The sequence below is a fragment of the Cervus elaphus genome, chromosome 22 (genome assembly GCF_910594005.1).
Source record: "Cervus elaphus chromosome 22, mCerEla1.1, whole genome shotgun sequence".
NCBI lineage: Eukaryota > Metazoa > Chordata > Mammalia > Artiodactyla > Cervidae > Cervus > Cervus elaphus.
Genome location: NC_057836.1, coordinates 7638613 through 7666197, shown reverse-complemented (window position 1 = coordinate 7666197; position 27585 = coordinate 7638613). Strand labels below are relative to the sequence as shown.

At 59.1% G+C, this 27585-nt stretch overlaps 1 protein-coding gene across 4 annotated transcripts; it reads right to left on the bottom strand.

The window, feature by feature from the left end:
- On the bottom strand, positions 1 to 27425 carry RANGAP1 (Ran GTPase activating protein 1). 4 transcript variants are annotated; one of them, XM_043881153.1, is made up of 16 exons: positions 27152 to 27423; positions 24561 to 24710; positions 19775 to 19902; positions 17007 to 17066; positions 14604 to 14783; positions 12429 to 12563; positions 10271 to 10429; positions 9175 to 9288; positions 8139 to 8238; positions 7973 to 8057; positions 6776 to 6956; positions 5639 to 5758; positions 4051 to 4153; positions 3013 to 3101; positions 2637 to 2758; positions 1 to 966 (listed from the first exon to the last, which is right to left on the bottom strand). In XM_043881153.1, exons 2-16 carry the CDS (start codon positions 24670 to 24672, stop codon positions 897 to 899), a joined length of 1758 nt encoding a protein of 585 aa, XP_043737088.1. In that variant the 5' UTR covers positions 24673 to 24710; positions 27152 to 27423; the 3' UTR covers positions 1 to 896. The 4 variants fall into 4 exon arrangements, with proteins under 4 accessions (XP_043737088.1, XP_043737089.1, XP_043737092.1 ...); XM_043881154.1 differs by lacking the exon at positions 27152 to 27423 and adding an exon at positions 26708 to 27078; XM_043881157.1 differs by lacking the exon at positions 5639 to 5758 and having other exon boundaries at positions 27152 to 27425.
- Between the last annotated feature and the right edge of the window lie 160 nt (positions 27426 to 27585).

Here is a 27585-nt window from a genome sequence, read left to right as displayed (position 1 = left end):
TTCACTGCTGCCACACTTTTATTTGTGAAGCCCCGGGCACAGCCCAGACACACACAGAGCACATGAGGAAAGCACAGAGTGTCCCAGGGTCCCTCTGGCCCAGCCCAGCCCCGACCTCGCCCCGGCCCCAGGTCCTCAGGCCCGAGCAGGCCCTGTCCCTGCCCGTGCAGCTGGAGAACAGGTGTGGGCCTGCCCAGACCCCCCCACCTCTCTGGTGGGGCTCCCAGGCTGCGCCCAGACACCTCAGCGGCCCGAGGAGGTCCCACGGGGTGCAAAGCCAGCGCTGTCCCAGCAAGTCCGGCTCCCAGACCCCCGGCTTCCCTTCCTGTCCACACAGGTGTGGGTGGCCACCCCCACCCCGTGGCCCCAACCAGAGCGGTCCCGGCCCCTTAGGCTGAGGGGTCGCACAGAGCCAGGTGGATGGTAGGGGCAGGGGTGGCCAGAGGAGCCGGGCCTGGTGACAGGAAGCTGAGCAGCCCTGAGCGAGCAGCCCCAGGCAGGACAGGACACACCCGGCCAGCAGCGCCCCAGGCCTGGTGCGCCTACACCAGGGGCAAGGAAGGGCGGGCGGGCAGGGATGGCTGCCAGGGCCTGGCGCCCGCACAGAGAGCAGAGTGTCCTCAGATGGCGGCAGCTTTAATGGCACGGCAGCCTGCGGCCCTGGCGCCTGGGGGCCGTCAGCTCCGCTCCAGCGGGACCAGAGCCAGTCCGGCAAGGAGACAGGAAAAGCTCAGACCCCGACCAGAAGCACACGCCTGCACGTACGCCACACCAACACACACTCAGGAGACACGACACGTGAGACAAGCCCGTCCCTGCCACGGCCAGGGTCCTTCAGCTGAGTCCCTTCCCAAGTCATGGACCAGGCGGGGGACGGGCAGAGGCCAGCTTGGCGTCTAGACCTTGTACAGCGTCTGCAGTAGATTATGGCGGGCAAAGGAGCAGGATTCCAGGGCGCCGTTGGGTCTGCGGGGAGAGAAGGGTCAGCGGGCAGTTCCCTCTGGACCCAGGAAGCTCTGGCTGTGCGGCGCCAGCTTCCCAGCTGTGACGCTACCCAGAACACACACCACACTCGGGTTTTCTAATTTTCCTGACTTTGCAAGGGGGGGGGCGTCAGATCCTGCCTTTGTAGGTGGGGTTGGGGAAGGCACCCGAGGCCACATGGCCCAGAGCTGGTGCAGGGCTGGGGACCCGGCCTCCGCTCTGCCAGACAGGCTCTCCCGGGCCTCTCCAGCGGGCACAGAGCCAGGGAGCCTTCCGCAGCCGCTGGTCCCCATGGGAGTCCCAGCTGGGCCCCTGAGAACCACAGGTAGCCAGCGAGATCGTTAGTTCCACCGCCAAGAAAGAACTGGTGAGGTGCTCAGGGGGGCAGGGAGCCTGGGGAGCAGCAGGACCGGAAGCCACGGACGCCTGGCCTGGTGCAGGCTGAGCCTGGACCCCGGACCCCTGGGCTGGAGCTGAGGGAAGGGGGCACACGTGACCCCACAGTCACGTCAGCCCCGAGCCCCCCTCTTCTCAAGTGGAATACACTGAGGCCTGCACCGGAGGGCCGGCAACAAGCTGGGGGGAGGCAGTCTGTCACTGACCGGCCAGGCAAGGGTGTCTTCTAGGGGTTCGGGGTCCATGCCCAGCTCAAGGGCCAGACAGGAACAACAGGAGAACAGAGACAACAGTCCCGACCAAGGGCTGGAAGGAGACACGGGCAGCCGGGGGTGGCCGTGTGGGGACACGGTGTGGGGACACTCTGGACAGCCTGCGGCGGGACCACGTGCGGGGAGCGCACCTCAGCCTGGCGGAGGGAGGCCGGGCTGCGGCCCGCGTGAGATCCACGCCCAGGGCTGGGACTCGCCCTGGGCTTCAGCGGAGAAGCAGCTGCAGCACGAGGGGAGGTCTGGGGTGGGGCGGGGGGTGGGGGGCCGTGTGTGGTGGCAGGGGCGGGCTCCAAGCGCCCTGACTGATGGCCGGAGACCCCTCCTTTCCCCTTGGCCCCCTCCCACGTTCCCCCAAGGCCCTGGCTTCACCAGAAGTGTGGTGGTCAGAGCCTCGGAGACAACCTCACCCACCCCTCAGTTTGGCAGATGGGGAGACTGAGGCCTGGGGAAGGCAGGGGCTTGGCTGGGGGCCACATGGGGACTCAGTGAGGACCGGGACGAGCTCCCACCCCAACCCACCCCTGCTGGGCCCTGAGGTGGGGAGGCTCCTTGTTCCTCGACTGTGGCCACCACCCTACCAGGCCCAGGACCCTCCAGGACAAGGCCTGGGCCTCCACCTGTCTGGGCCCATGGCATCCCCAGGAGAGGGGCCTGTGGCTGTGGAAGGCCGGGCGAGCAGGCCCCCTTGGCCCAGGCTGCTGAGGGAATGGACACAGAACTGCTCCTGGGATGCTGCTGGGCATGGAGCCTGGATCGGCAGCACGACGTGGGCAGACCCCCTCTGACCCGGTGTTCACTGCCTTGTCTGTAAGACGGGGCCACTGCCGTGTCCCCACTCTCAGAGAAGGATACTGTGCCCGAGCCCTGTGTCCTCAGCTGGCACAGGCCTGGTGAGATGCAGACAGAGATGCCAAGAGCCCGGGAGGCCTGCGTGACCAGGCCGGGGACACGGATGCTGCCCGCGTGAGCCGGCGGGGCACTCACTTGGTCACGAACGCCAGCAGCAGGGGGGCCAGGGCCTTGGGGAAGTAGTCCTGCTGCACCACGTGGTTCAGCGTCATCAGGGGGCCGTACAGGTTGGTGATGGCCTTGATCTTGTCTTCACTCTGCCAGACAGACGCACAGCAGAAGGCTGGGTGAGCATCAAGGTCACCCGGGGGACACCAGGTCCCCAACCCAGCCCCCGCTGAGAGCGCCCCACGGCCGAGGACAAGCTGAATCCCGCATCCCATCACGAAGGCTGAGCCTGCTTAAGCAGACCCAGGCCTGGGGACAGTGGGCGAGCAGCCCCAGCAAGACTCGAGGTGCTGGATGTTGGGGTGCACCCCCCCCACCTGGGCCCACGCTCCTTCTGGCACACCTTGAGCAGCCCCATGTGGATGAGGAGCTGGGTGAGGAAGGCGTTGGAGTTGAAAGCGGATGAGCTGAAGGCCTTCTTCATCAAAGCATCTGCAAGGCAGAAGCAGTCGAGAGGACTAAGGTCATGTGGCCCCCGGGCACACAGGCTGGCTCTGCTCCTATCTCCTCAGGAGGTGGACTTGGCCACGGCAGCCAGACGGAGGGAACAGCCAGCACCAGGGGAAGGGCTCACCTCCCCCGCCAGTGACACCTGGGCCCGGCCTGGCCTCGGGTAGAACAGGCGTGGGCAGAGATGAGGTGAGGCAGGTCACCCTGGGGCGGTTTCAGCTGGTCTGTGGAGGTGGGGGGGTTGGGGAATGGATGGGGGAGCAGGAGGAGGTGTGGCCAAGGCATTGCTCCCGTGTGAGGCTATTCTGGGAAACAGAATTCAGGCAACTTGTCCCCACAAATGCCCCAAGAGGGGCAGGGCTGGGCCTCAGGGAACAGACACGGAGACCCCCGTCTGGCCCTTCCCACCCCTCCCAGCCACCCCTCCACCAGCCCACCAAGTGTCACCCGCTTCTCCCATCGCTTCCAGCCTGTCCTCCCCTCCCTGCCTGGCCCAGTCTAGAGGCTCAAACACTGGCAAGGTGGAAGGTGCGAGGTGCTGTGAGGATAGTAACTGAGAGGATGGGGTGGAGAGAGGGTCCCGACAGTATGAGACCCCCTCGGAAGCCTGGGGAAGGCCTGGGGACCTGCGTGCGGGTGGAGGGGACGCTGTGTGCAGCGGCTCGGAGGCGGGGACAAGGGTTCCGCTCTCATCACCCCTCCTCGGAGAGGTCTGACCTTCCTGCAGAGGGCGCCACCTGGCCCGAGCTCTCACCGTATAGAACTGTATGGCTTTGGGAAGGGCCTCAGGCTCCCCATCTGCAAAAAACAGAGAGGCGAGCACCCCGCCCAAGCTACGCGAGAACCCGACGAAGAGCAGATGGGAGGGCAGCTCTGAGCGGAGCCGGGGCAGTGAAGAGGCCGGAGCTGCCCGGGCCGCCCCCGCACGCACCTACTGCGTCCTGCACAGCCGTCCGCACCGAGGCTTCGTCCTTGAACACGGAGGACACCTTCAGGAAGGCGGAGACCACCTTCTCCGGGTCAGACGTGTCAGTCTGAGGACACAGGAGACGACAGGCTGGTCACCAGGGGCCAGGGGCCTTGGCAGACATGGGCACCTGCCTGTGGCTAGAGGCGGCCTTGGCAGGACACGGGCCTTCACTGGGCAGGGACACACTGTCCCCCCAGAGCCAGCAGGGGCCCGGCCACCACAGGTGCGTAGCACCCACGGAAAGTGTACGTGTTAAAAACCACTGTCTCCAGGGATCCCCTCTTGCAGTCTAACCTGATGAAATAATCCAGAACGCAAACGATGTTCACACGAAAGGAAACGTGCCTCAGCTTAACCAACAACAGAGGAAAAGCGGAAATACTGTGGATCCCCAGAAACTGGATGGTTTAAGTGCTACATCTGCTCACTGACACAAGGGGCGTGAGAAGAGCTGTAGTGACACAGAGAACATGACTGGCGTTCAGGGAAAGGGCGGCCACAAGGTCGTCAGCATCGTACGATCTCATTTACCATGGGGGAAACAAGTCACACACACACAGATTACAGAGACACATAAAAGGGAAATAAAAAGCCAAAATATCAAGCCAGCTCTGCGAGTGGCCCCTTTTATTTCTTATAGACACACCTCAGAGATACTGTGGGCTTGATTCCAGACCACAGCAATAAAGCAAATACCACAGTAAACCAGTCACGTGAACTTCAGGTTGCCCTGCGTGTTAGTCTACGAGGTGTGCAGTAGCATGTCTAAAAAAACAGGTACATTAACTCAGAAACACGCTCTTACTAGAACACGCTGTTATCTGAGCCTTCAGAAAGTCATGATCTTTTGTTGGTGGAGGCTATCAAACACTGTGAGAAATACCAAAATGTGACAGAGACACCGAGCAAGCAAACACAGCTGGGACCACGGCATCAACAGGCTTGCTCACCACGGCTGCCACAAACCTTCCATTTGTGTAAGAAAAAAAAAAAACACATGCAGCCTCAGCTTTCTCATCTGTCAAATGAGAGTAGAGGGTCTACATTCCGAGGTGCCACGAAGGTTAAAATCACATCCAAGTACCCAGAGCGGGGGGGAGCAGACAGGCACTGTGCACTGCTGAGCTCAGGGTGACTGACGATCACCCCAGGAAGAACGGGTCAGCCACCCAACAGTGAGCAAGCGAGCAGGAACACAAGCAGCCGGGGACCTGCTCGGGGGCCGGGGCAGGAGAGCTGCTCTAGAAGCGGCTGGTCCTACAGGACGTGCAGGGGGAAGCCTACTCGTGTGCTCCCATGACAGTCCTGCGAAAACTCCCCAACCCGTTACCACTGAGGTGCCCCAGGCCTACCCGTCCGTGCGGCCCAAGTTGTGTTCACAGTGTGCGCACACCTGTGCCACCACTGGTCACACCCACTTACACGAGTGTGCGTTAGACACAATGCTTGGCAGCCCTGCCCCCACCCAGCCCCGAGCTGTGCCGGCACCTCTGCTCCGGCAGCTCTAGGGCCGAGGCCTGAGCGGGGCTGGCGTCAGTGGCGCTTTTACCTGCTGGGCTATCAGCAGGGAACTCTTGGGCCCGAGGCGCAGCAGCTTCTCCGGGGAGGGGAAGGCCAGGAAGGTGGAGACGTCTGCAGGAGGCGGGGAGGACAGGACAGGAGCTGGTTCCTGGGGGACGGGCGGCACAGGTGGCTCTGGAGAGGTCCACGTCCAAACTCCTTGCCCAGAAGGATGCCCCTCACTTGGGCCGCTCAAGGCTCAGAGTCCAGAATTTCCCCAGGTTCCCCAAGGGTGAGGGGCCTGCAGAGGCTGGCCTTGGTCAGCTCCTCATGTAGGAGCCTCTGAGGTGTGGGCAAGCACTTCCCTCAGACTCCAAGAGCCTGGTGCGGCCAAGGAGATCCTTGTGATGACATGGGGTACTGCACAATGACTCCAGGACTCAAGGGGCCTCGCCAGGAGCTGGAGTCTCAGCCGGGATGACTGTTGCCGGCAGGCGCCAGAGGCACCTGGCCATCAAACTGGACAGTCAGCCACATTCAACACAGCGTAGCCCTCCGTGCCCAACCCGAAGTCCCCCAGAAGCTTTACTTGGGAACCTCTGAGGGAACAGACATGCCTCCCCGCCAGGAAAGGAACACCAAGTATCCAAGCTGGCTCATGACTCGGCCACCGTCTCCAGAACGGGGGCCATCCCTAGGGGTCACCAAGATGGGGAGGAAAACGAATTTCCATTTTTGCCTGTTTTTTACCCTACTCTTTTAGAAGCACTTATATGCCTCCAGCACAACTGAAAACCCAGGTATGACTCTACAGTTGCTCTCTGTCTGAGGTTCTACACCCGCAGATTCAACCAACTGCGGGTCACGGAGCCGCGCTGCAGTCCAGTCACTGCAGACATCCACACGCGAGCGGGCTCGCGCAGGGCACGCCCGTGCTCTCCAGCGGCCTGCTGCCCGTGACGTGGCGGCGCTGTACGTGAGATAACTTATAAATGGACAGACACGTCTGCACTGGGGTTAGGGACAGACAAATGCAGCTGCGCTGGGATGATTACTCTTTTCCACAAGGCAGTGCACAGCAGAGCGAGTCTGCGGTCCTGTGCCCAAGGCACCCCCACCCCCACCCCCCGGGGAGCCGTCTCAGGGCCCCAGGACCCGGGGCGGGGCTCTGACCTGCAGGACTCACCCCACTGTTCGGGCCCGGGACCTTCCTTGAAGGCGTGCTTGACTCCTCGCCCTGTTCTTCCTGCTGTGGCTCCTCCTCCTCATCTTCATCCTCCTCCTCCTCATCCTCGTCCTCTTCTCCTTCCTCCTCCTCCTCCTCCTCCTCCTCGTCCTCGTCCTCGTCATCCTCACCCTCGTCATCACTGTGGAGGGAGACCTGGCTGAAGCAGGCCCCTCCCTGCCTGGTGGCCCACATTGACCCGAGAACCCACAGACCCCAGCCGGGCAGGGAGGGCCGGGTTGCAGCTGCCCCAGACTCGGGACACGGGAGTCGCCAGGAGGCCCGGCCCACAGGGACGCCTATGCTGCAGACAAGAAGAGCTCCATCTTGTCCCTGTCCCAAAGAACCCGCAATCCCACGGGGGAGATGGAGGAAACGAAGAACACCCTGTCACAGCTGGGTCCAGCGCCTGGCGGGAACACTGCCCAGGCTGAGATGCCCAGGACAGTGCCACCCACGTCTTGCCATCCACAGGAAACTACGGTTAAGGGGGAGCGAGGGGGCCGCCCTGCCTCTGAGGAAGGCTGTTCCACTTCCCCCCGAACTGGGGGTCCCTCGAGCCCATCCTGGCCTAGTTCCTGCAGCAGCATGGGGCCTGGGCCTGCAGGGACATGACCGAGGACCTGACACGGGAATGACGCCCATCTAGAGATCAGAGAGGCAGGCGGAGACGGGTGCTGACGGCCGAACCAACTCCCATCCAGACGGAGGAGGCAGCCCCCTGCACCCTCAAACCCAGGAAGACCTCCTTCTCCTCATCAACCTCTTCCTTCTCCAGTCGACCTCCAAGACTGGTCTCAGGAACAGCCCGGGCCCATCCCACGGCCACTGCATCGCACGGCCACTGCATCCCACGTCACTGCTGCCCTGCATACTGGCACTTCAGATCAAAGCGCATCCCTTGGGAGGCCTCCCTGACCTTCCCGCTCTACAGGGTGACTGTTCTCAGCCCCCTCTATGTTCCCGTGATATTTACACGCGATCACTTGATTATCCTTGTCTCATTCCTTGATCCCTCGCCCACGGCAACAAGGGCTTGACTGTCTTGCTGTCGATCCCCTAATGCCCAGCACGGTGCCTGGCACACCACAGGGACTCAACCCATGTTTTCTGAATGAATCAAGGGAGGAGCAAAGGATCCAGTCCCCAGACCCCTACCTGAGGGACGCCAGCACTGCGGCAATGTTGAAGCCTTCCAGCACTTCCTGCAGCTGCTCACAGCCTTCTTCTCCCAGCATGTTGCCTGCTCGCGGGGGAGGGGCCGGGGGTCAGCACAGGGCTGGGCCCTCCCAGCAGGCCGGGACCGAGGCCACCCCACTCCTACCATTGAGGTCCAGTTTCTCCAGTTCCGCCTTGTCTGCCACGGCCTCAGCAACAGACAGAGCAGCCTCTCTCTTGATCTCACCGAATGACAAGTTCAGCTCCTAAAAGATAACGGGAAGGGTTAGAGGCAAGCAGACACAGGAGCCAGGAGACGGGGACAAAGACAGGGGGCCAGGAGACACGGGGACAGGAGACACGGGGGACAGGAGACACGGGGACTGAGACACGGGGGACAGGAGACACGGGGGACAGAGACACGGGGACCGGAGACACGGGGACCAGGAGACACGGGGACTGAGACACAGGGACCAGGAGACACGGGGACCAGGAGACATGGGGACAGAGACACGGGGACAGGAGACATGGGGACAGAGACACGGGGACCAGGAGACACGGGGACAGAGACACGGGGAACAGGAGACACAGGGACAGAGACACGGGGAACAGGAGACATGGGGACAGGAGACACGGGGACCAGGAGACATGGGGACAGAGACACGGGGACAGAGACACGGGGACCAGGAGACATGGGGACAGGAGACACGGGGACCAGGAGACATGGGGACAGAGACACGGGGACAGGAGACACGGGGACAGAGACACGGGGACCAGGAGACATGGGGACAGGAGACACGGGGAACAGGAGACATGGGGACAGGAGACACGGGGACAGAGACACGGGGACAGGAGCCTCCACTCCCCCAGGTGAGGGTCTGAGACGGACTCTGTCCGGCCAGACACAACACCGCCATGACAAAAAGGACACTGTTCACCCAACGACAGGACAGGTTCTGAATGTTCACTCCCACTAAACTGCAATGACCCGAGTCACTCTTCTCTTTGAAAAGTCAGAAACCCTAGCTTGGAGGGGTGAAGAGACTTGCAGAGTCGTCAGGGAAGGAGGATGTGGAAGGGCTGGGCTGTGAACCCAGGCCCACCTGCCTTGAAAGGCCTGAACCCTGCCCCCTGCACAGCTGTCACCCTGAGCGCGGGGGAGCCGGGACCCCACAGGGAGGAGGCAGGGGGTCGGCCAGCACCTTCAGCTTCGGCAGGCCCCCGCGGATGGCGTCTGCGATGGCGACGGCGCCCTTGGAGCGCACCAGGCAGTCCCCGAAATTGATCACCTCCACCTGCCGCAGGGTCGTCAGCGTCTGAGGGAGGAGGTGGGGACCAGGGTGAGGCCCTCCTTGAGTCAGCGTCACACCCCACTGCACCCTGTCCCTCTGCATCCAGTCCAGTCGCCTCATCAGCTCTTCCTATTGCCCCCGGGAGGCCTCCCAGCCTCTGGCTAAGTCCCTTCCAGGGCTCCCTATTACTCACAGGAGAAGGTCTCAAGGAGTCAGCAAGGCCCCCCTCCAACCCCCAGCCCTCAGACACACCTTGACCCCCGGCCTGGTCACACCAGGCCCAATGGAGCAAGGGTCACTCCCGTCTCTGGCCTCCCCGTGGGCTGCTGACCCCGTTGCCCGAAACACCCCTCCTGCCCTCCCTGTCCACACAAAGTTCACTTGTCCTGGAGAACTTGGCCACCACGTGGCCTCTTTCAGGAAGCCTGCCCTGCGTCTGGCTGGAACTCCCTGTGTGCTCCCCAACACTTGCACACGTCTCTGTTAAGACCCCACAGCAGGCCTGTGAGGTGGACGGGAGTGGCGGCGTCTCCCACCCAGTGGTCCCAACGCCTAGCAGCCACTGTGCTCCTGGCCAGCTGGCTCCTTCCTCCCCTCCTTGCCCTCGGGGCTCCCTGAAAGCAGAGTCCTGGACTCCGCTGTGAGGCCTGCACTTGGCAGAGCACTGGGCGCTAGACGGGGCTCAGTAAACAGCTGAGGACACAGTCGACGAGGCTGACAGGCTGCAGCAGCCTCTATGTGGCCCCTGAAGCCAGCACGACAGCTGGGGCTGTGGCACGGAGGCCGCTCAGGATGGGGCAGCGCGGACATGCAGGGCTGCTCCCAGGGCCCAGGCCCCTGGGTGACAGATGCCCCATTCTGGACGCGTGCACGTGGCTGAAGCCACGGGATACATGCCAGGTGGGCGGGCCGCGGGGAGAGCAGCCACCTGCCGACGGGTCCACGGCAAAGACAACCACCAGTGCCGGCCTCCGCAGCCCACCCGGCCCTGCTGCACCCCTCTCACCTTGGCCATGGCCATGGCGCCCTTCTCGGTGAAGGTGTTGTCGTTCAGGTTGATGACCCGCAGCAGGGGGTTGATGGCGAAGGCCTGGGCCAGGGCAGTGACGCCGGGGTGGTTGATTCCGTTCTGGGGCATGTGGACCTCCTCCAGAGTCCCGATGATCTGTGGGGGGGGCAGGAGGGAGAGCAGTGGGCCCTGAGGCCAGGGGCGGAGCCAGGGGACACCCTGCGGGCAGGAGGGCAGCACCACCCACCAGGCATGGGAGGGGCTTGTCCATAAACAGATGGCAAAGCACCTGCTCCTCTCCAGTCTCACGTGGGAGGCGTACTTGGGATTAGGACCAGAGAGATGACTGGGATCAGAGGGGCTAAGTCACTTGCCCAGGGCCACACAGCTGTGAGCACTGGTGTCTGCCTGGCACCTCTGCACTGCGGGGACCCTGGGCTCTGGCCCAGTCAGCCCAGGCCTGCTGTGTCTAACACAGAGCCGCTTGGTCTGTCTTCCGGGGGTCCTGCTGCCTTGCTGGCACAGTGCGATGACGGCCCGTGTTCCGCATCCTTTTCTGGGGGGAGGGGCCTTCCTGAGCCCAGCGAGCCCTCTCACCCCAGCCTCCCCACACCTCCTTTTCTCTGCCTGGAACACTCTGTCTCCTCCTTTGCTGGCATTTTCTTGACAGGCTGACTCCTCATGCGTTCAATAGCTCTCATTTTAGATGCCTCCTCCCCCAGGAAGACTTCCTGGATTACCCTCCCCCAACCCCCCCCCCCCCAGCACAACCCAGCACTCTTCCTCTCTGCCCCCAGAGCACCTCATCCTTCCCCTCTCACAGTGTTCATCCCTCTGAAATGTCAAAGCGACCTTCCTGTCTGCATCCCAACAGCCCCCAAGAGCTCAAGGAGAGGCCAATGTCCCAGTCTCCATCACTACCCTGGAGGGACTGAGGACAGGCCTGGCCTAACTCTGTACCCAGGCACCTTAATGTCTCTGGGCGCCCAGCACAGCGTGGGAGTTCACAAATGAACACAGGCAGCCCAACTGAGGCACATTCCAAGTCAGGGCTCTTAATGTTTTCTATGACACAGACCACCGGGCCATCTGGTAAAACCCAGGGCTCCCCCTCTGGATGTTTTTAAATTTTAAGCTAAATTATACAGAATAACAAATCAATTCAACTGGAAGACAAGTATCAAAGTGTTTAGAAAACTGCTTAAATGTTTGCTGTAGTCATACACATACCTCTTAGGCCAACAAATAAGACGACCTTGGTGTGCCATTAACCTTAATGTATGAGAAACAAATACTTCTGTCTATTCACAACAGCTATCATTTGATGTGAAAATACCTGCGATTTCTCCTGGTAACAAAGCCACAGAAATTTCTAAAGCTGAGGTTTACTGTCCACATTCACCATAGAAGGTAAATGCTGCATTTTATTAGCTCTGGTAGTGAAAACAATCATGCAATATCCCGCTCCCCCACCCCCCACCCCGCCCACATTCAAAACCTCCCTGAACTCTATCCACAGACTAGTGGGATCCCACAGCGTGCATGCTCGGTCGTGTCCAACTCTATGCAACGCCATGAACCGTAGCCACCAGGCTCCTCTGTCCATGGAATTTTTCAGGCAAGAATATTGGCGCAGGTTGCCGTTTCCCACTAAAGGGGATCTTCCTGACCCAGGGATCGAACCCAGTCTCCTGGGTCTCCTGCATTAGTAGGCAGACTCTTTACCACTGAACCACCTGGGAAGTCCACGGACCCAAGTTAAGACACCCTGCCCCGAAGGACACCTGAGAGCACCCCCTCCAGCTGCAGCTCCTGCCCTCCTCCCTGGCTCATGGGCAGGTTTGGTGGGCTCCATCCCAGCGCCCTGCTCACTGGAGACAGGGACTGCGACCCTACAAGCCGGGGTTGGCACTCACGCTGCTGAGGCACCTCCGCCCGTTTCCCAGCCTGGTAGGTCACAAACAGCACTGACAACTCACCCCCAGGAGGCAGATCATGCCACCTTTCAGACCCAAGTGATGGGGATCCTGTCCCGAGAGGATGAGCTAGCAGCCTCGGAGAGGGAGGCAAGCTGCCCGAGGTCTCTTGGCCAAGTTCTAGAGTCGGCCTGCCACGCTCAGCAGGCCCCAGGGCAGGCAGGACAAAAACCACTCACCCCAAAAGCTTCTGCCAAGGCGGTGGCTCCGTCATTCTCCAGACGGTTTCTGCCGGCCACGAAGACCTTCAGTGCCAGCGGCTTGCCTTGGGCACTAGACTTCCGATGACACTCGGTCAGAGCTGCTGCCAGGATCTGGGGGAGGCAGGAGGTCCTGGTCTTCAACGTGCTGCACCAGCCACGGCCCGGGTGGACACGGGCTGAGAGCTACTCAGCAGCAAGGACCTCAGCTGGGCCCAACCTTGCAGGAACATGGGCTTTGACATCCACCTCTGTGTCCGCCTGTCCCATCAGCCTGTGGGGCTTAGCCCCACGGTAGGGACGGGGAGAGGGAGGCACCAACACCGAGTGACGTGGGCCACGGGCTTCATGGTCGGCCCCCTTCATGTCAGGACCCTCTGTCAGGTGGGCACCATCACAACTCCCACGCTCCAGCTGAAGAAACTCGGGCTCAGAAAATGACAGAAACTTTCCTACAGACACCATGCAAGCGGCACACCCTGGACAGAACCCGAACCTTCTGGCATCTCCTCCACGCTCCACAAGGCCTCAGGGGAGCCGGCCAAGGAGGGCAGGGCTCCCCCCACCACGACCCATCTGACACCTGCCCAGGCTCCGACCAGCCACACAGCGGGGGCTCAGCTGCTGGGGGTAAAAACCTAAAACCTGGTTTGCCCTGCCCCTGGGGTGGTGCCAGGAGGTGACCTCTATCTAGTGACACCAACAGAGCAAGAGGTTACGAATACTGGTCGGCTGGTGGGTTGGAAATGGAGACCGCAGTACAGAAGATGTAAATGGTTCTCGGGCAGTGCAGCAGGAGAGACATTTACACGCATCTGCTAGGCCCTGAGCTCTCCTGGCCAAGGCACTTTCACACCTTGTTCAACCTCAAAACCAGGCCGGGAGGCAGAAGGTATTAGTCTTGCTCTACAACGAGGCAGCTGGGTCAGCATGGCTGCACACAGCTCTACTCTGGGGCACATACAGGACCCAGGACGCCGCCAGCCTAACCCTGCAACGGCAGGGGTCGGGCATGTGCTCAGGGCAGAGACCACCGACTCCTGCTGTAGGCCAGCCTGAGGGATCTGCAGAGGTGGCTCTACTCCAGGTTGGGCTGGACTGGTCTCCTGTGCCGAGGCAAACACTGTTGTCTTAACACACAGCTTACTGACCCTAGACCGGAAGCGTGCGGCTGAGACGGCCCAGTGTGAGCCGCCCACCCTTCCACAGGGCGGGAGGCGACAGGCCACATGCAAGGGCAGGCCACCGCGGCTCCTCAGCCTGGGCCACCTTGAGCATACACTGGCACCTCCTGCTGCTCCGACCAGCCACGGGGATGCCGGTTCAAACCCCACATCCATCCCTCGCTAGCTACGTTACCGGAGGCGCACGACCCAAGAGCTCTAAGCTCAAGTGCCGTTCTCTGAAAAGGCAGGGACAGTGTCACCCACCTTTCAGTAAGGGGGGGGAATTAAGGTGACATGTCTCCAAAGAGAAGACGTCCCTGTTCGCTGTCAGTTCCTACGCCCTGGCCCTTTGCTCCTTTTGGTCAGACTGTGAGGGAAAGAGAATGGGAATGCAGACTGGCGCTTGGCCTTTCTAGAAGCTGGGCCAGAAACAGCCAGAATGGGCCAAAAAGAGAATAATCAGGGCTGCCCTCTCCTAGCCCGTCTGCCCTGACCCGCCTGATTGCTGGCAGGACAGGGGAGGCACCCTGGGCAAGGCCCTGACCAGGGACAAAGGTGAGCTGTGCCCGGGTCTCCCTGAGTGGTCCCTCTCTCTGGGCTCCCTCCCCCACGTGCACACGCCAGGCCTCACATGGCTCTGGCAGCCGTTCCGAGGGCACAGCGGGTCTGGTGATGCCCAAACCCTGCACTCTGCAGAGCCAGCAGGTTGGAGCACGTCTGCAGCACTGCCTGTGGGTTGCCAAGGCAACACAGAACTGAGGATGGTTGCTTGGCAACCCCACCCTCACAGATCCATCTCCTCTCCCCGCTGGCCATAGGCTGCTGCCTTTGAGGCCTTTGTCCTTTGAAGAGAAAAACAAGAGGTGAATCATATCAGATGGTGCGTGGCCAAGGGCACATACTCCAGGCGGATGCAAATGTAGCAGGGGACGGGGCAGGGAGGAAGGCGGAGGACACAGGGATGTGGGGAGGGAGTGGCCGCACCCACCTTGCCACCACCGATGCCCATGCCACAGTTGTTGAGCTTGAGTTCATGCAGCGTGAAGCAGGTGGAACTCTTGAGCAGGGCCTCGAAGCCTCGCACGCCGTCGGGCCCGAAGGCGTTGTCACTCAGGTCCAGCTCCACCAGCTGGGCCCCGGCCGTGATGAGTCCCTCCCCGAGAGAGATCTGGGCACAGAGGAGCTCGTGTCAGTTTCATAGACAGGGACCAGGTGCTACTTCTGTGCCAGGCCCTCCCTGCCCTCGGGGGGCATTAGGCAGTTGGGGACCCGGCAGACACAGGCCATTTCAGTACAGAGCTGACCATGTTACATCGGACTGAAAACCCTGCAAAAGACTCTTAATTCAGCTGCGGCCTGGGGCTCAGTACGGTTGTCCGGGAGGCTTCCTCCAGGAGGCTGCCTCTGAACTCAGTCTGGATGAGCAGCAGCCAATCATGGAACATGAGGAGATTCCAGCCAGTAGTAAACCCACGAGCAGAGGGACACAGCACGAAGCAGCAAGCTGTGTGTCTGGGGACAAGCCTCCAGGAGAGGCAGGGGTCAACTCAGGCAGGCGCCAGGCCAAGAACTGTGAACTTGGGCCTGAGCTCAATGGGCTTGGAGGAGCATGAGGGGTACAGAAGACACAGCCCCAAACCTGGGGAGGGCAGACGGACAGGCGGAAGCAGGCTGGAGGCTGAGTCCCACCCGGGGTGTGAGACAGGGCTCCAGGCAACAGAAGGGGCTGCGGGGGCCAGTGTGATGAGAGGTGCTGGGGGGAGACCGAGTCTCGGCGGGGTTCTCAGAGGGAGGGGGGACCTGCAGAGACTGGGGTCCACTGGACGGGGAGGGAAGGAGGTACCACTGATGCCCCAGTATTTCCGGCAGTGACTGAGCACCTAGGGTGGGTGCCCAATTTCCTGCCTCAGCCCAGGACCTGATGTGGCCAGAAGGTGCTGAACGCTCCCAGGAACCTACCAGGCTGGGACACCTAAGTTGCCCAGGACAGTGGGCAGGGAGAGGCGGCTCTGCCAGGGCTGGGCATGGAGGGGGCAGGGGTTCAAGGTGAGAGGCGTGACGAAGACACTGCCCTTGACCCGGCAATGGACAGGGCAGCTGAGGCAGTTTCCATGACCCCCAATCCCAGATTAACAATGTAGGGCCATTCTCTGGTTCCCCCACCTGCTGAAGAAAGCCCAGCCCCAGTGATCAGGCCACAGCTGACCTCAGCCCTTAAGCAGTCAGAGGCTCAAGCCCTCCCTCTACGCCACTCCACCCTCCCTGCATTTCACGCCATTCCCTGACCCCGAATTCGTATGCCTGTTTCCAAGACTTGCTCTCACTGTAAGTTTAGTATGGAGATCATACCTCCTGCAGAACTTGAGAAGATTAAATGCTAAAATGTAGGTAAAACAACAGCGCAGAGGCCCACAGCTAGGATCTCGTAAGTAAGTCTCCAACTTTTCCAACTTGAAGTCCTTTTACACACATTTATATCAATTCACTTAACCTGCGCTCTGAATCCTAGCCGCACCTGGTTCTTGTCCACCCTCTGGGGCTGGTATCCAGCTTGAGCAACTCTGCTGGGGCTCCATCAACCTCCCACCCAGGGAGCCCGCCCTCCAGCGTCCCCATGGGGTCACTTGTCCCATCCTGGATGACCCTTAGCTGTCTGCTGGCCAGAGGTGCTTTAGAGATGAGGCTAGTGCCAGCATCTCAGGAGGGCCAGAGCTGGCTGATCGGAGGCCTGAGAAGATAGCACCAGCACAACACAGACGGACCAGGAACCTTGCCCGGCCCGTGCTGGGAGGCTGCCAGCCCCGCCCCCTCCCCTTGAGCCCCAGGCAAGCCACGTTGGGTCCTGTGACCCTCCAATGCCTCCCACACATGTGCACAGGCTGGGAGCTCCACCCAAGCCAAGCTGAGCCCCAGGAATGGGGAAATGGAAAACAGGCAGAGAGCAGCCACCCAAGATGAGAACCAAAGCAGAAAGAGTGGTATCAGAGAAAGAGACGGGCCGGAGGAAGACAGGGCAGCCTGTGTGCAGACTGAAGTCGAGAGGGACCTCAGGACGCAGAGGAGGAGGGGCTGGGATGAGGGGGTAATCATCTGGGGAGGAGACCCACGCTGCTTGTGGGCGAAACCTCTGCGCTCAGGTCTCTGCTGTACTTCCTGTCACTGGGCCGCCCAGTCTCCCAGGGCCCTCTGAGTCCTCACTTCTGGCTCCCCATCACCACCTGCTTGTCAGGACACAGACAGAGACAGTGCTCGCCTGGCTTCCACAGCAGCATCTCGGCCACCCCCAGGGCATTCTCAGTCTCCACAAAGAGGAGGCTGTGGGGGAAGGTCCCAGGAGGTGCTAAAGGGGTCCCTGAGGCCTGGGGCGCAGGCAGAGGCCGCCTTCACTCACCAGGGCGGGAGGGATCTCCGACCGCAGCCTCCCCGTGAACATGTCGCTCCAGTGGCATCGCTTTGGAAGAAGAAGAGAGTTAGCTGAAACCTTCGGAGGTGGCCTTCAGGCAGCCCTCACCCCCATGGACCAGGGACCAGCTCTGATGGACGCTGACAGGACCTGGAGGCCCCAGAGGAAAGGACCGTGGGGATCAGCAGCAGTGTCAGGAAAACCCTCCACCTGTCCAACCCTCTGTTTCTCAGAGAAAAAAATAATCAGGCTGAGAGGGGAGGAGGGGACTGGCCCCAGGCCCCCTGGCAAGGCAGTGGAAGGACCAGGACCAAGACACCAGACTCCAATTTTCCCCCATGGTGTGGGCCATAGCGACACGGGACGTGATCTGGGAGTGGAGGAATGGAAAGGAGACAATATAGAACCCAGCAGTGAAGAAGTTACTGTCTTTTCAAGTCTCTTTTCAACCCTCCTAACCACCTCCAGAAGACAGATTTGGTTTGGGTTGGTGGGTCTCACCCACGCCTCCACTTCCAGCTCATCTGCCTTTTCAACAAAGGGAGAGAAGACCTCAGGTTCAGACCCTTTAGATGGCAGCAATCTTGAACTAGAATTTAATAACACTCTGATTTCCTTTACAGTAAGGGATGTGATTTTCCAGTTAGAGAAGAGATCATATTTGCTTTTAAATTACTTCCAAGTGAGCTGATTTAAAGGCAATACCAGGTAAATATCACAAAAGCAGTGGCCACGTGGCTGGGTCACATACCATGCTGGGGAGCAGAACTGAGGATCCAGGCACACAGCCCCACCTCTAACGCTGGGTCTGTGTCCGCCTAAAATATCACCTCTGGCAGCTCTGGCCTTTCCTGGCCAACCCTTGGAAAAACGGACACAGGAGAAGCAACTCTCTCCTGAAACCCAGGCCTCAACACGTATGAACTAGACCCAACCTTAAGTACTAGAGAAGTTGGTGTCGACAGAACAACTTTCACATCCTCCAATAAAGCAAATCACTAATAACCCTGCAGACATTCTACACGGGTCGGCTCGGGAAGTTATATCTGTACGCAGGTGTGTGGGTTCAGAACTGGCAGCTCCACCCTAAGCTCCTCCCTATAGACAGTGTTCTCATCTGGAAGCTTCCCCAGCCCAGCTCTGATGGGCTGAGGTCAGCGTGGGGCTCCAGGGCACGCGGTTTCCTTCTAGTTCTGGCTCAGCTGACCCCGGCCTGCTACTCCCTGACTCTGACCCCCGGTGTCTTCTCTCTGAAACAGGCTTTAGGCCTCACTCATCTCCACGCGGGCAGCACAGCAATCAAGAGGCTGGGGTGCTGTCTGGGGTCCAAGTCTGGGCCACACTCTGCTCACCTGGCAAGACCTAACGGGTGAGGTGCTGCAGGAGTGGAACTACCCTCTTATCTCGCCTCAGCGCTGTGCCCACAAGGGCACCGGTGTCGCGGGCACCTCTGCCCTGGCCGCTGCTCCAACACCCCTAGCTCCTTCCTGCAGGCAGGCCAGCTTGAGACGCTGCGGCGGGGCGACTCAGGCCCCGGGTCTGCACGGGGGATGTGAAACAGGCCCTACTCCGGCAGCTCAAGCGCGCTCACTCCAGCCGGCCTGTGGTCACCATGGCAACCACCCAGGCAGGCAAAACTGCATCAAGGAGCCCAGACGCCATGTGAGGCCAGGCAGTGCAGCCAATGAGGTGGTGGCACTGGGGCTCCAACCCAGGCCCTCGGATGTCTAAGCTCAGCTGCTGCAGCCTCCAGGCCCAGGCACGTCTCCTCTGTCCCTGTCCTTTAGGGATCACCCGGGAGAGCCAAGTTCCTTCAGAGGAAAACGTCCCAGCTCATGCGCGGGGAAAGGACAGCCCTGGGCAGGAAGCAGAAGCAGCCCTGCCTTGGCTGTCTATTCACCTGACCGTGATCCTCCTGAGGACACGAACATCAGGGGCCACACCGTCGACCAGCTCGGGGCCTTCTGCTTCCTCTCGCGGCCCTGGCCTCGTCCGCCTTCCCTTTCAGAAAGCCCTCGGGGCCATGGAACGTGCGCTGGACTTGGAAATGTGAACACAGCTCAGCCTCTGACCAGCAGCAGGATCTGGGGAGGCTGACTCAGCCGCCCTGAGCCTATTCCCTTGACTCACAAGATGGAAACACAGCTTTATGACAGCACTTCTCTCAGAGCATGCTGAAGGACCAACATTCAGAGGAACCCGCTCTGAGAAACACCAGAACAGAAGAATCTCTGGGTTGGCCGAGGAAGGGCAGCGCTTGCATCTAACCTTCAAGAAAGGACCAGCCATTCGGCTGTGAGAAGGGCATCTAGAAGGCCCCCAGTGAGCAGCCTTCCAACCACCAGCACCTGAGCTGAGCTGTGGCCATTTCTTTCCCAAACGCGCCTCCTCTGAGGGCAGTCTTTGCTCAGGAGCCACGGGCTGGGCTGAGCACCTGTCAGAACAGCTCCCAGATCTACGTCACGAGCTGCAGGCTCTCTCCAGCTCTGCTCCTTCCTCACGCATGACCCGGTAAACCTCTTACACTCCTGACACCTTCTCTGGGTCTGTGACCGCCGGCCTCAAACAGACACATCACACGGGGAGAGGGGCCCCGGCCAGCGCTGTGCTCCGGGGAGCCCGGAGCAAGAGGGGCTGTCTGAGGTGACCACCCCCCCGGGCCCAGGAGGGACTGGACACAGGTACTTGCCGGTGGGGGGGCGTGTGAGCGGAGGCCTGTCCCCAACCAGGCTGGGCCTGCTCGCCCCCGACCTCACCTTCAGCTCTGACTTCTTCTCCAAGGCCTTGGCGATGACCCTGGCTGCTTCCACGCCCACCGTGTTGCCCTCCAGGCGCAGGGCCTCTAAGCCGTCAAAGTCTTCAATCTCCTTAATCACGTCTTTGGCTGCCCAGGGACCAAAAAAATCAGAATCTTAGACTTCTGGAGTCATGAGCCACAGATGCAGGAGCCGAGGCCCAGTGAACACCTCGTCCCTCACAACTCCAAGGGCTATGGTGCACCTCCTGGGTGCCAGGCCCCGGCTCACCAAGGGGACTCGGACAGGCTCACAGCATAGCAGGGCACGTGGCTACTCGGACAGTTCCTCTGTAGTCGTTGACAGTTAGTCGCTCAGTCGTGTCTGACTCTTTGCACCCCCATGGACTGTGGCCCACCGGGCCCCTCTGTCCATGGGATTCTCCAGGCAAGAATACTGGAGTGGGTAGCCATTCCCTTCTCCAGGGGATCTTCCTGACCCAGGGATCAAACCTGGGTCTCCTGCATTGCAGGCAGATTCTTTACCATCTGAGCTACAATTCCTCTCCAATGAGTGTTAAGTAATGTATGAGAGACTTGGGAACCAGGAAAAGGAGGAACTGGTTGGTGCAGGTGAAGAAGGTGCTCGGGGCACCTTGTGGGTGGTGCGGGGAGAACACCGGCAGGACAGGGAGGCAGCACACACGCATCTAGGGTGAAGTGCCTCAGGCTGGTGCGCGCATTAGCGTGCTGTTTCATTGTGATGAAAAATCCCATACACTCTAAATGCCAATCAACAGAGGGCAGGTTAATTCACTGGGGCGCATGATATAAACTGTTACACTGATGTCACTATGAATGGCCACAGAAGTGTTTACCTGACTTGGAAAATAATCATCTTACAGTAATAAGTGAAAAATGAGGTTATCCAACGCTGTGTGGTCTGACCACTTTTAAAACGTTGTATGAATTCTCCTACACACACACACACAAAGTTTTAAAAACCAGACGTTAAAGCAGTTATCACCAGGTGGTGGGATTCTGGCTAAATCTGTGTTTTCCCAGCATCTGTACAATGTACTCTCAATGTGTCTGGTTAGAAAGCAGCTTTTTAAGTATCTGTAATTATGATCCCAATTACTTAAAAAAAAAAGAGGAACTCAACCATATGTTTTGGGAAAAAAACACAAAACTTGAAAAAAAAATGCATCAACATTAACAGTAGTTACATCCCTGGGCTGTGTTATAATGAAGATAATGTTTTTTTTTTTTTCCCCCTTCTTTCAATGCTTCTGTATGCTACAATGAGCATGTATTAATTTTACAATCTGAAAAAATCACACAGGTTACATGAAAGACAAATCTAGTCTGGCTGGCACAGCATGGATCGGGGTAACATGGTGGGGAAGAGACGGAGAGGAGTGTGACAGAGAAGAGGGAAACACGACCTTCTAGGCTACGACAACCACAGAAGGGTTGTCAGAAAGTCTGTGATATGCCAGGACTTCCCTGGTGGTCCAGTGATTAAGAAACTCCCAATGCAGGGGGCCTGGGTTCAAACCCTGGTCGGGGAACTAGATCCCACAGGCCGCAGGAAGACCCAGTGCAGCCAAACAAACAAATAAACATTTTTAAAAGAGAAAGTTCGTGACCTGCAGCCTCTAAGGGGCTCCCTGAGAAGCTGTCAGAGCTGGGGGAGAGCTGGGGGGTCTCCCCATGCACCTGTCTTCTTCCTCTTCCCCACCCCCCCCCGCCCCCCCACAGCAGCATCTCCTCAGAAACCCTTGCTACCTCCAACCAGGTCAGTTTTTCTTTCGGCCCTGGTGTGCGGTATGCTGGATCTTAGCTGGGATGAACTTAACCCCTAGACCGCCAGGGAGGTCCCTGAATGGTTACTCGATAAACAGACTTTACTAATGCCGGCTTCCTCGCTGGCTCACGAGTTTGTGAAGAAAGGGCCTTTCCTCTTCTCACTTTGCCACTGCTCACTGCCACCACATCTCCTAAGGTCATCACTGACAGGTCTGGTCTCCAGCTGAGTGACCTGAGGTAAGGAAGTGCCTGCGAAGGTCACACAACTAGACAGTAGTGACCAGCATTCACTTTATGACGAGAAAGGCTGGACAGATACGAGCCTCCCATTTCCTAGGAAGGTACACTGAGGCTTCGAAGAACGAAGCCACTCTGCCCAGGAGTTCAGGGAAAACGGCAATGCTGAGCTTCAGACTGGTTTTCCCAAAATGAACGTATGTGCTGCTCCCCAAAGCCTTGCTTCTGTGCACAACCGCGGACTTCACACAGGAGGGCCCCGGCCGAGAAACCCCCGAACCCCTCTCCCCCTTTGGAGCTGCAACTCCAGAGCGCTGGGTGTCCAGCCCGCTTCTGCAGCTGGCACTCAGGGCCAGGGCTGGAGGGGCCTCTCAGCCCTCTCCAACAGGGCGTCACCCTAAGATCCAGGGAAAGGCCAGCTCACCAGGAGGGAAGGTGGCTGCTCACGGGAATGTTTACACCGCACTTAGAAGCGAGGCAACAGAGATGCCAGGGCCCCGGGGGAAGCCGTGTAAGTGACACAGGTACAGAGACCGGAAGTACTGAGCTTGCAGCGAGCTTAGCCGGGGAGTCACAGAGTGAGCGTGCGAGGAAGAGCACCCCAGTGCAAAGAGCAGGGACGGGAGAGGGTGGGTCCACGGCCGGGCTGCCTCTCTCGCTTGACCGGCAACCCAAACAGAGCTACTTTACGCAGAAAAACACAGGCCAGGGATGGGCCCCAACTGTCCCTGACTAACCACCAACCGTCACCAGGCTGGGCAGAAGGGGCTTCCCTTTTCGGCCTCAACTGCCTCACAAAGGAACAAGTCCCAGGGGCTCTGCTACATAAGGCAGCAAGGCCTTACTTTGGTCCTTACATGACTCAGTGAGCAGAGAAAAGGACCTAGTTCTCTGTTTTGTTTTCCACTTTTTGGGGCCGAGTTCTAATCAACAGCTTCATGGCCTTCCCTGGACCTCACCTGCTCACCCCCAGCCAAGACAGGCCCTTTCTGGGCTCACAATCAGACCACCAGGCCCCTCGATACAGCACTCAAGGGCCTCAGCTCAAGGCTCCTTCCAGGATTCTGACTTCTTTTCTCTCAAGCCCACCCTGTGTGTCCCAGCTCCTGGGCCAACTCAGGTGGTTCTCCTGCCTGCAGTGCCCACTCTCCTTCAAGTATCTGCTCATCCTCGGGGATTTTCGGAGCCCTCCTAAGCCTCTCCCTAAGTGGAAAACAAGTGATCCCTTCCCCAACCTTACTTCCCAGAGCTCTTCCATGTCTCTGAGAGCGTGTTTCATCTCTCCTGTTGGCTGTCTGAGGACCTCATTCCTACTCCAGGTCAGGAGCTCCTCAGAGGTTTGGGCTCCAAGCTGCCCACCCCTGGTGACCGCCAAGACGGGAGGCAGCACATCCAGCCTGAGCCAATGAAGTGGTTGTGTGTGGATTTTAGGAGCAGACAATCCTGAATTTTCTTCCCAGCTCCACTGCTTAGGGCTGGGCCTTAGGAAAGTCCTATCACCTCCCTAGGCCTCAACTTCCCAATCTGCACAATGGGGTGAAACCTACCTCCAGACCTTTTGGGGGGGATAAACTGAGACACTCTTTGTACAGCACTGAAGACTAACTGACACAGTGTTAACGACCAGCATTTAATAGCAAATTCACACTTACTGAGCTGGGCTGAATGTACACTGAGACGCACCAGACCAGGGACGCAGCTGGACCTCCGATGGAATCCTGGCTCTGCTATTCTGGGCTACACCACCTTGAGTAAGTTACTGAAGACCAGTAAGTTACTGAGGCTCCCGAGTCCTTTACTCCTCATTTATAAAATGGCAACATGTTTACCTCCCTTTCCCAGGGATGATGCAAGGATCAAAAGTAATAATGCACAGGGAGGAACTCAAAGGTTAAGGCCCTCCAGGGACGTTAGGAATGTGCAAGGACTCAGGCAGTATCTGACCTGGAGGATGGGAGCCAGCCTGCCTGTACACCAGGACAACCAGGCAAGTCCAGACCAGTTTCTCTGGTTGGGCTGGAACCTCAAGAGGCCCCGATGCAGGCGCCTTCACTTCCAGGTGCCCGGGATTCGGGGTGGATCCGTGCCAGCCACTCTCTGGCCACAGAAGCAAAGACAGGGTCTGCATTCTGCTTCTAGTTCTGTCCAGTCCTGATGCCTGTTCAGACAGGTGCATCCATCCCTCCCCTCAGGGGCATTCACTGCGTGTACCAGACTCCCAAGAGGGCCCAGAGTCTCTCTCTTTTTTTTTTGGCCTGCGCTGCACAGCATGTGGGATCTTAGTTCCCTGACCAGGGACTGAACCTATGGCCCCTGCAGTGGAAGTGCAGAGTCTTAACCACTGGACCGCCAGGGAAACCCCTGGACTGTCGTTTTCATGCAGCCTCACTGCTCTCGGGGGTGCAGTGCTCAGAACATTCCCACTCCCAGGAAGGCAACAACTATTCCCAGACCAGCTCTGGCTCATGGGGTGAATGTGGGGGTGGATCTGAAGTAAGAAAGCAGGGCTGGATCCTGGGACTGCTGCTCACTGTGGTCCCTCACTGCCGACTATTCCCCCCAAGAGGTCCTTCCCACCTGCCGGCCTGAGCTGCCATTGGCAGGGATGTCCACCATGTGCTCATGGACAAAACATCGTCAAGCCTCACTGGGTTAGGACAAGTGTGATCATGAAGCTAACCGGGCCTAACAAGTGGGACGAGGAGGTGCTCTCTCGCTTGCTCCCTGTCCCTCTGGGGCCAGTCCACACGAGGACTCACCATCGTCTGCAGTGTTGAGTTTGAGGCTCTTGCCCTTGAAACTCAGCTGTCCCCCGGCCACCTGGGTCTTGGCGAGCGTCTCTGCTAGTTTGGCAATATCTTCAGAGGCCATGGTGGCTGCGTTGGTGGGCTCCCCTGGAAATCTGCAGACTGAGGAGGTCAAAGTGCATTAAGAGAGAGGATCTCTGGGCATCTCCAGGTTGGGGAGAGCCGGGTAGGACCATTTCAGCTGCCTGAGCCCACCTCCCAGGACAAGGAAATCCCAAGCGCTAAACCACTGGGAGAAATAAAAACAACATTGAGGAAGGAAGAGTTCTAAAAAGGCAAAGGTTTCAACCTCTACAGAGTTATCGTCTCACTACAAGCCCTCCTCTGCCCAACTGCCCCAGCTGGGGTACCAAGCAAAGCCATGTGAGTTGACCACTGGGTCCCCAGGGAACGGCAGTCGAGTTCTCGTCTGACAGCTATGAAGAGTCTCCCCAGAACACACACCTGCCTGATCACGTTGGGCGCTCTCTGTTTGAGGGTCCCATTCCTCAAACAGGACACGGATGGCTATGGGATCCAGGTTATCCATCCCAAAGAATGCCCCACTGCCCTCGCTGGCATGACTCTGGGGGTAGGGCACAGGGGTCAGCCCACTGCACAGCTGGTTTCAACCTTGGCCAGGAGACTGGGCAGCCCATGGCAGCCAGACCTCGGGGTTCCTAGGAGACCAGAGGTCTCTACATCACAACCATCACCATCACAATAGACTGATGACAGAGCTGCTGAAAAAAAGGAGCTTCTAGCCTGTAGTTCAGCAGACTGGCAGAAAGGACCAGTACATTTCCCCAAAGAGGAATGGGTGATCAGGAAGAACAAGGTTATTTAGTGTCTCAGACAGTAGGAAGAAGAAAAATAAACAGGAAAAGGGGTAAGAAGCTTTGCTGTTTTCCTTGTTTCTCGGCGGGGGATGGATTTAATCTAAAACAGAGTGGTAGTGGTTGTTCAGTGGCTCAGTCGTGTCCGACTCTTTGCGACCCCGTGGACGGCAGCACACAGGCCTCCCCGTCCTTCACCATCTCCTGCAGCCCCCGTGGCTGCAGCACGCCAGGCCTCCCCGTCCTTCACCATCTCCTGCAGCCTGCTCAAACTCGTGTCCGTTGAGTCGGTGATGCCATCCAGCCATCTTGTCCTCTGTCGTCCCCTTCTCCTGCCTTCAATATTTCCCAGCATCAGGGTCTTTTCCAAGGAGTCAGTTCTTCACATCAGGTGGCCAAAGTACCGGGGCTTCAGCTTCAACCCTTCCAATGAATATTCAGGACTGATTTCCTTTAGGATTGACTGGTTTGATCTCCTTGCAATCCAAGGGGACTCTTAAAGAGTCTTAGAGAAGGTATTATCAAGAAAGAAACAAAGACTTGAAGGATACTGCGGACTGACCCACGCAGATATCTGGGGGAAGAACATTCTTGCAAAGGGTCTTGTGGGGGAAGGGGGGGGTCAGAGGAAGTACAAGGAGGCCAGTGGGGCTGGAACACAGAGAGGGAAGGAGAAAAGAGGTAAGAGATAAAGAAAGAGAATTAACAAGAGGCCCCAGTCACAAAGGCCATTTTAAGAACTGAAGCTTTTACTCTGAATGACAAAGGGAGCCACTGGAGGGTTTCTAGCAGAAGAGGGACTGTGATGTGACGCATGTTCTGACAGGATCACTCTATCTGCTGCGTGAGGCAGGGAATCTCAAAGCTGCTTCAAGAATGAATGAAGGGATGAAATTCAACATAAAATAGCCTGATACCACAACCATCCCACTCCTTGTAATTCTGGTTTGGGACAATTTAAGGCTAGAAAAACGGTGGTGAGGCGTCCAGATGAAATAGGAACACAGAACTTCTCAGCTGGAAGAGAAGTCCAGTACGTACACACACAACACCACCACCACCCCCCCTCCCATCCTATCCACTATAAAGACTAGGCAACACACACACCGTTCACTATAAAGTCTAGGTAACTGGACCACAGAGAGGTGAACTGATTAGTCCAAGGTCTGCAAAGGGCACGCGGCGAAGCAAACACAAACATCTCCTCCCCCTTCCGAGCAGGAGTCTGGCACATTTGCCTCCATGCACATCCACCGCTCCTGCCCAGCGTCGGCAGTGACTCACGCGGGTCCCCGGGGCTGCGGCGGCACCAGCCCAGGTCCTCGGCGGGTGTGGGCCTCTTGGGAGGCGGCGGCGGGAGAGCGACGCGCGAGTTCGAGCCGAGAATGACAGGCGGGGCCGCACCGGAGCCCCATCCGGGATCCCAGGCGAACGTGCACCGCCCCCGGATTGACACCGACGCGAACAGGGGACGCCGCTGCCGGCTGGGCGAGCCGGGTGGGCCTGACGCCCTCTCTTAAGCCTCAGTCTCGCCGCTTGGGAAAAGGGACAGCGCCCCTCCTGGCTTCCCAAACTCCCACCCGCTCGGCGGTCGAGGGCACAGGGGATGAAGGCGGAAGGGGGCACGCAGAAAGCGCCACACCTTCCTTGTCCGGTTCCAGGGCCGCGCCACCCCCGCCTGCATCCCCAGGCAGGTGACAAGAAAAGAAAAGGGATCCCCGACCCTACCGTACACAGGCTGCGCCGCCGCGTGGGGCGACTGGAGTGCGCGCGTGCGTCCGGCGGGAGGGGACGGATTTAGGGTCCGGGTCAGGTCAGGTCAGGTCAGGTCGGGGTCGCCGCCTCCGGTCCGACGCTCCAGATGCTCAGCCCCACCGGGAGATGTCCGTCAGCTTTGCCCAAGCGCTTCTCGCTGCTCGCACCTCAGACACCACCTGCTCCCCGCACGGCGGCAGATGATGGCGGAGGGAGGTGGATTTTGAAAGCCGGCAGTTTCTTTCCTTCGATTTGATTTGTCGGAGGCCCGGTCCGGCTTCCCCTGCCCCCGCGCGCGCGCGGCCTGTCGGGTATAGTGGTCCGCTTATCCTGCGCGGGGCGCGACTGGACGCCGCAGAGTTGCGCCCGCGAACTACCATTCCCATAATACTCGCGCGGCGTCCCAG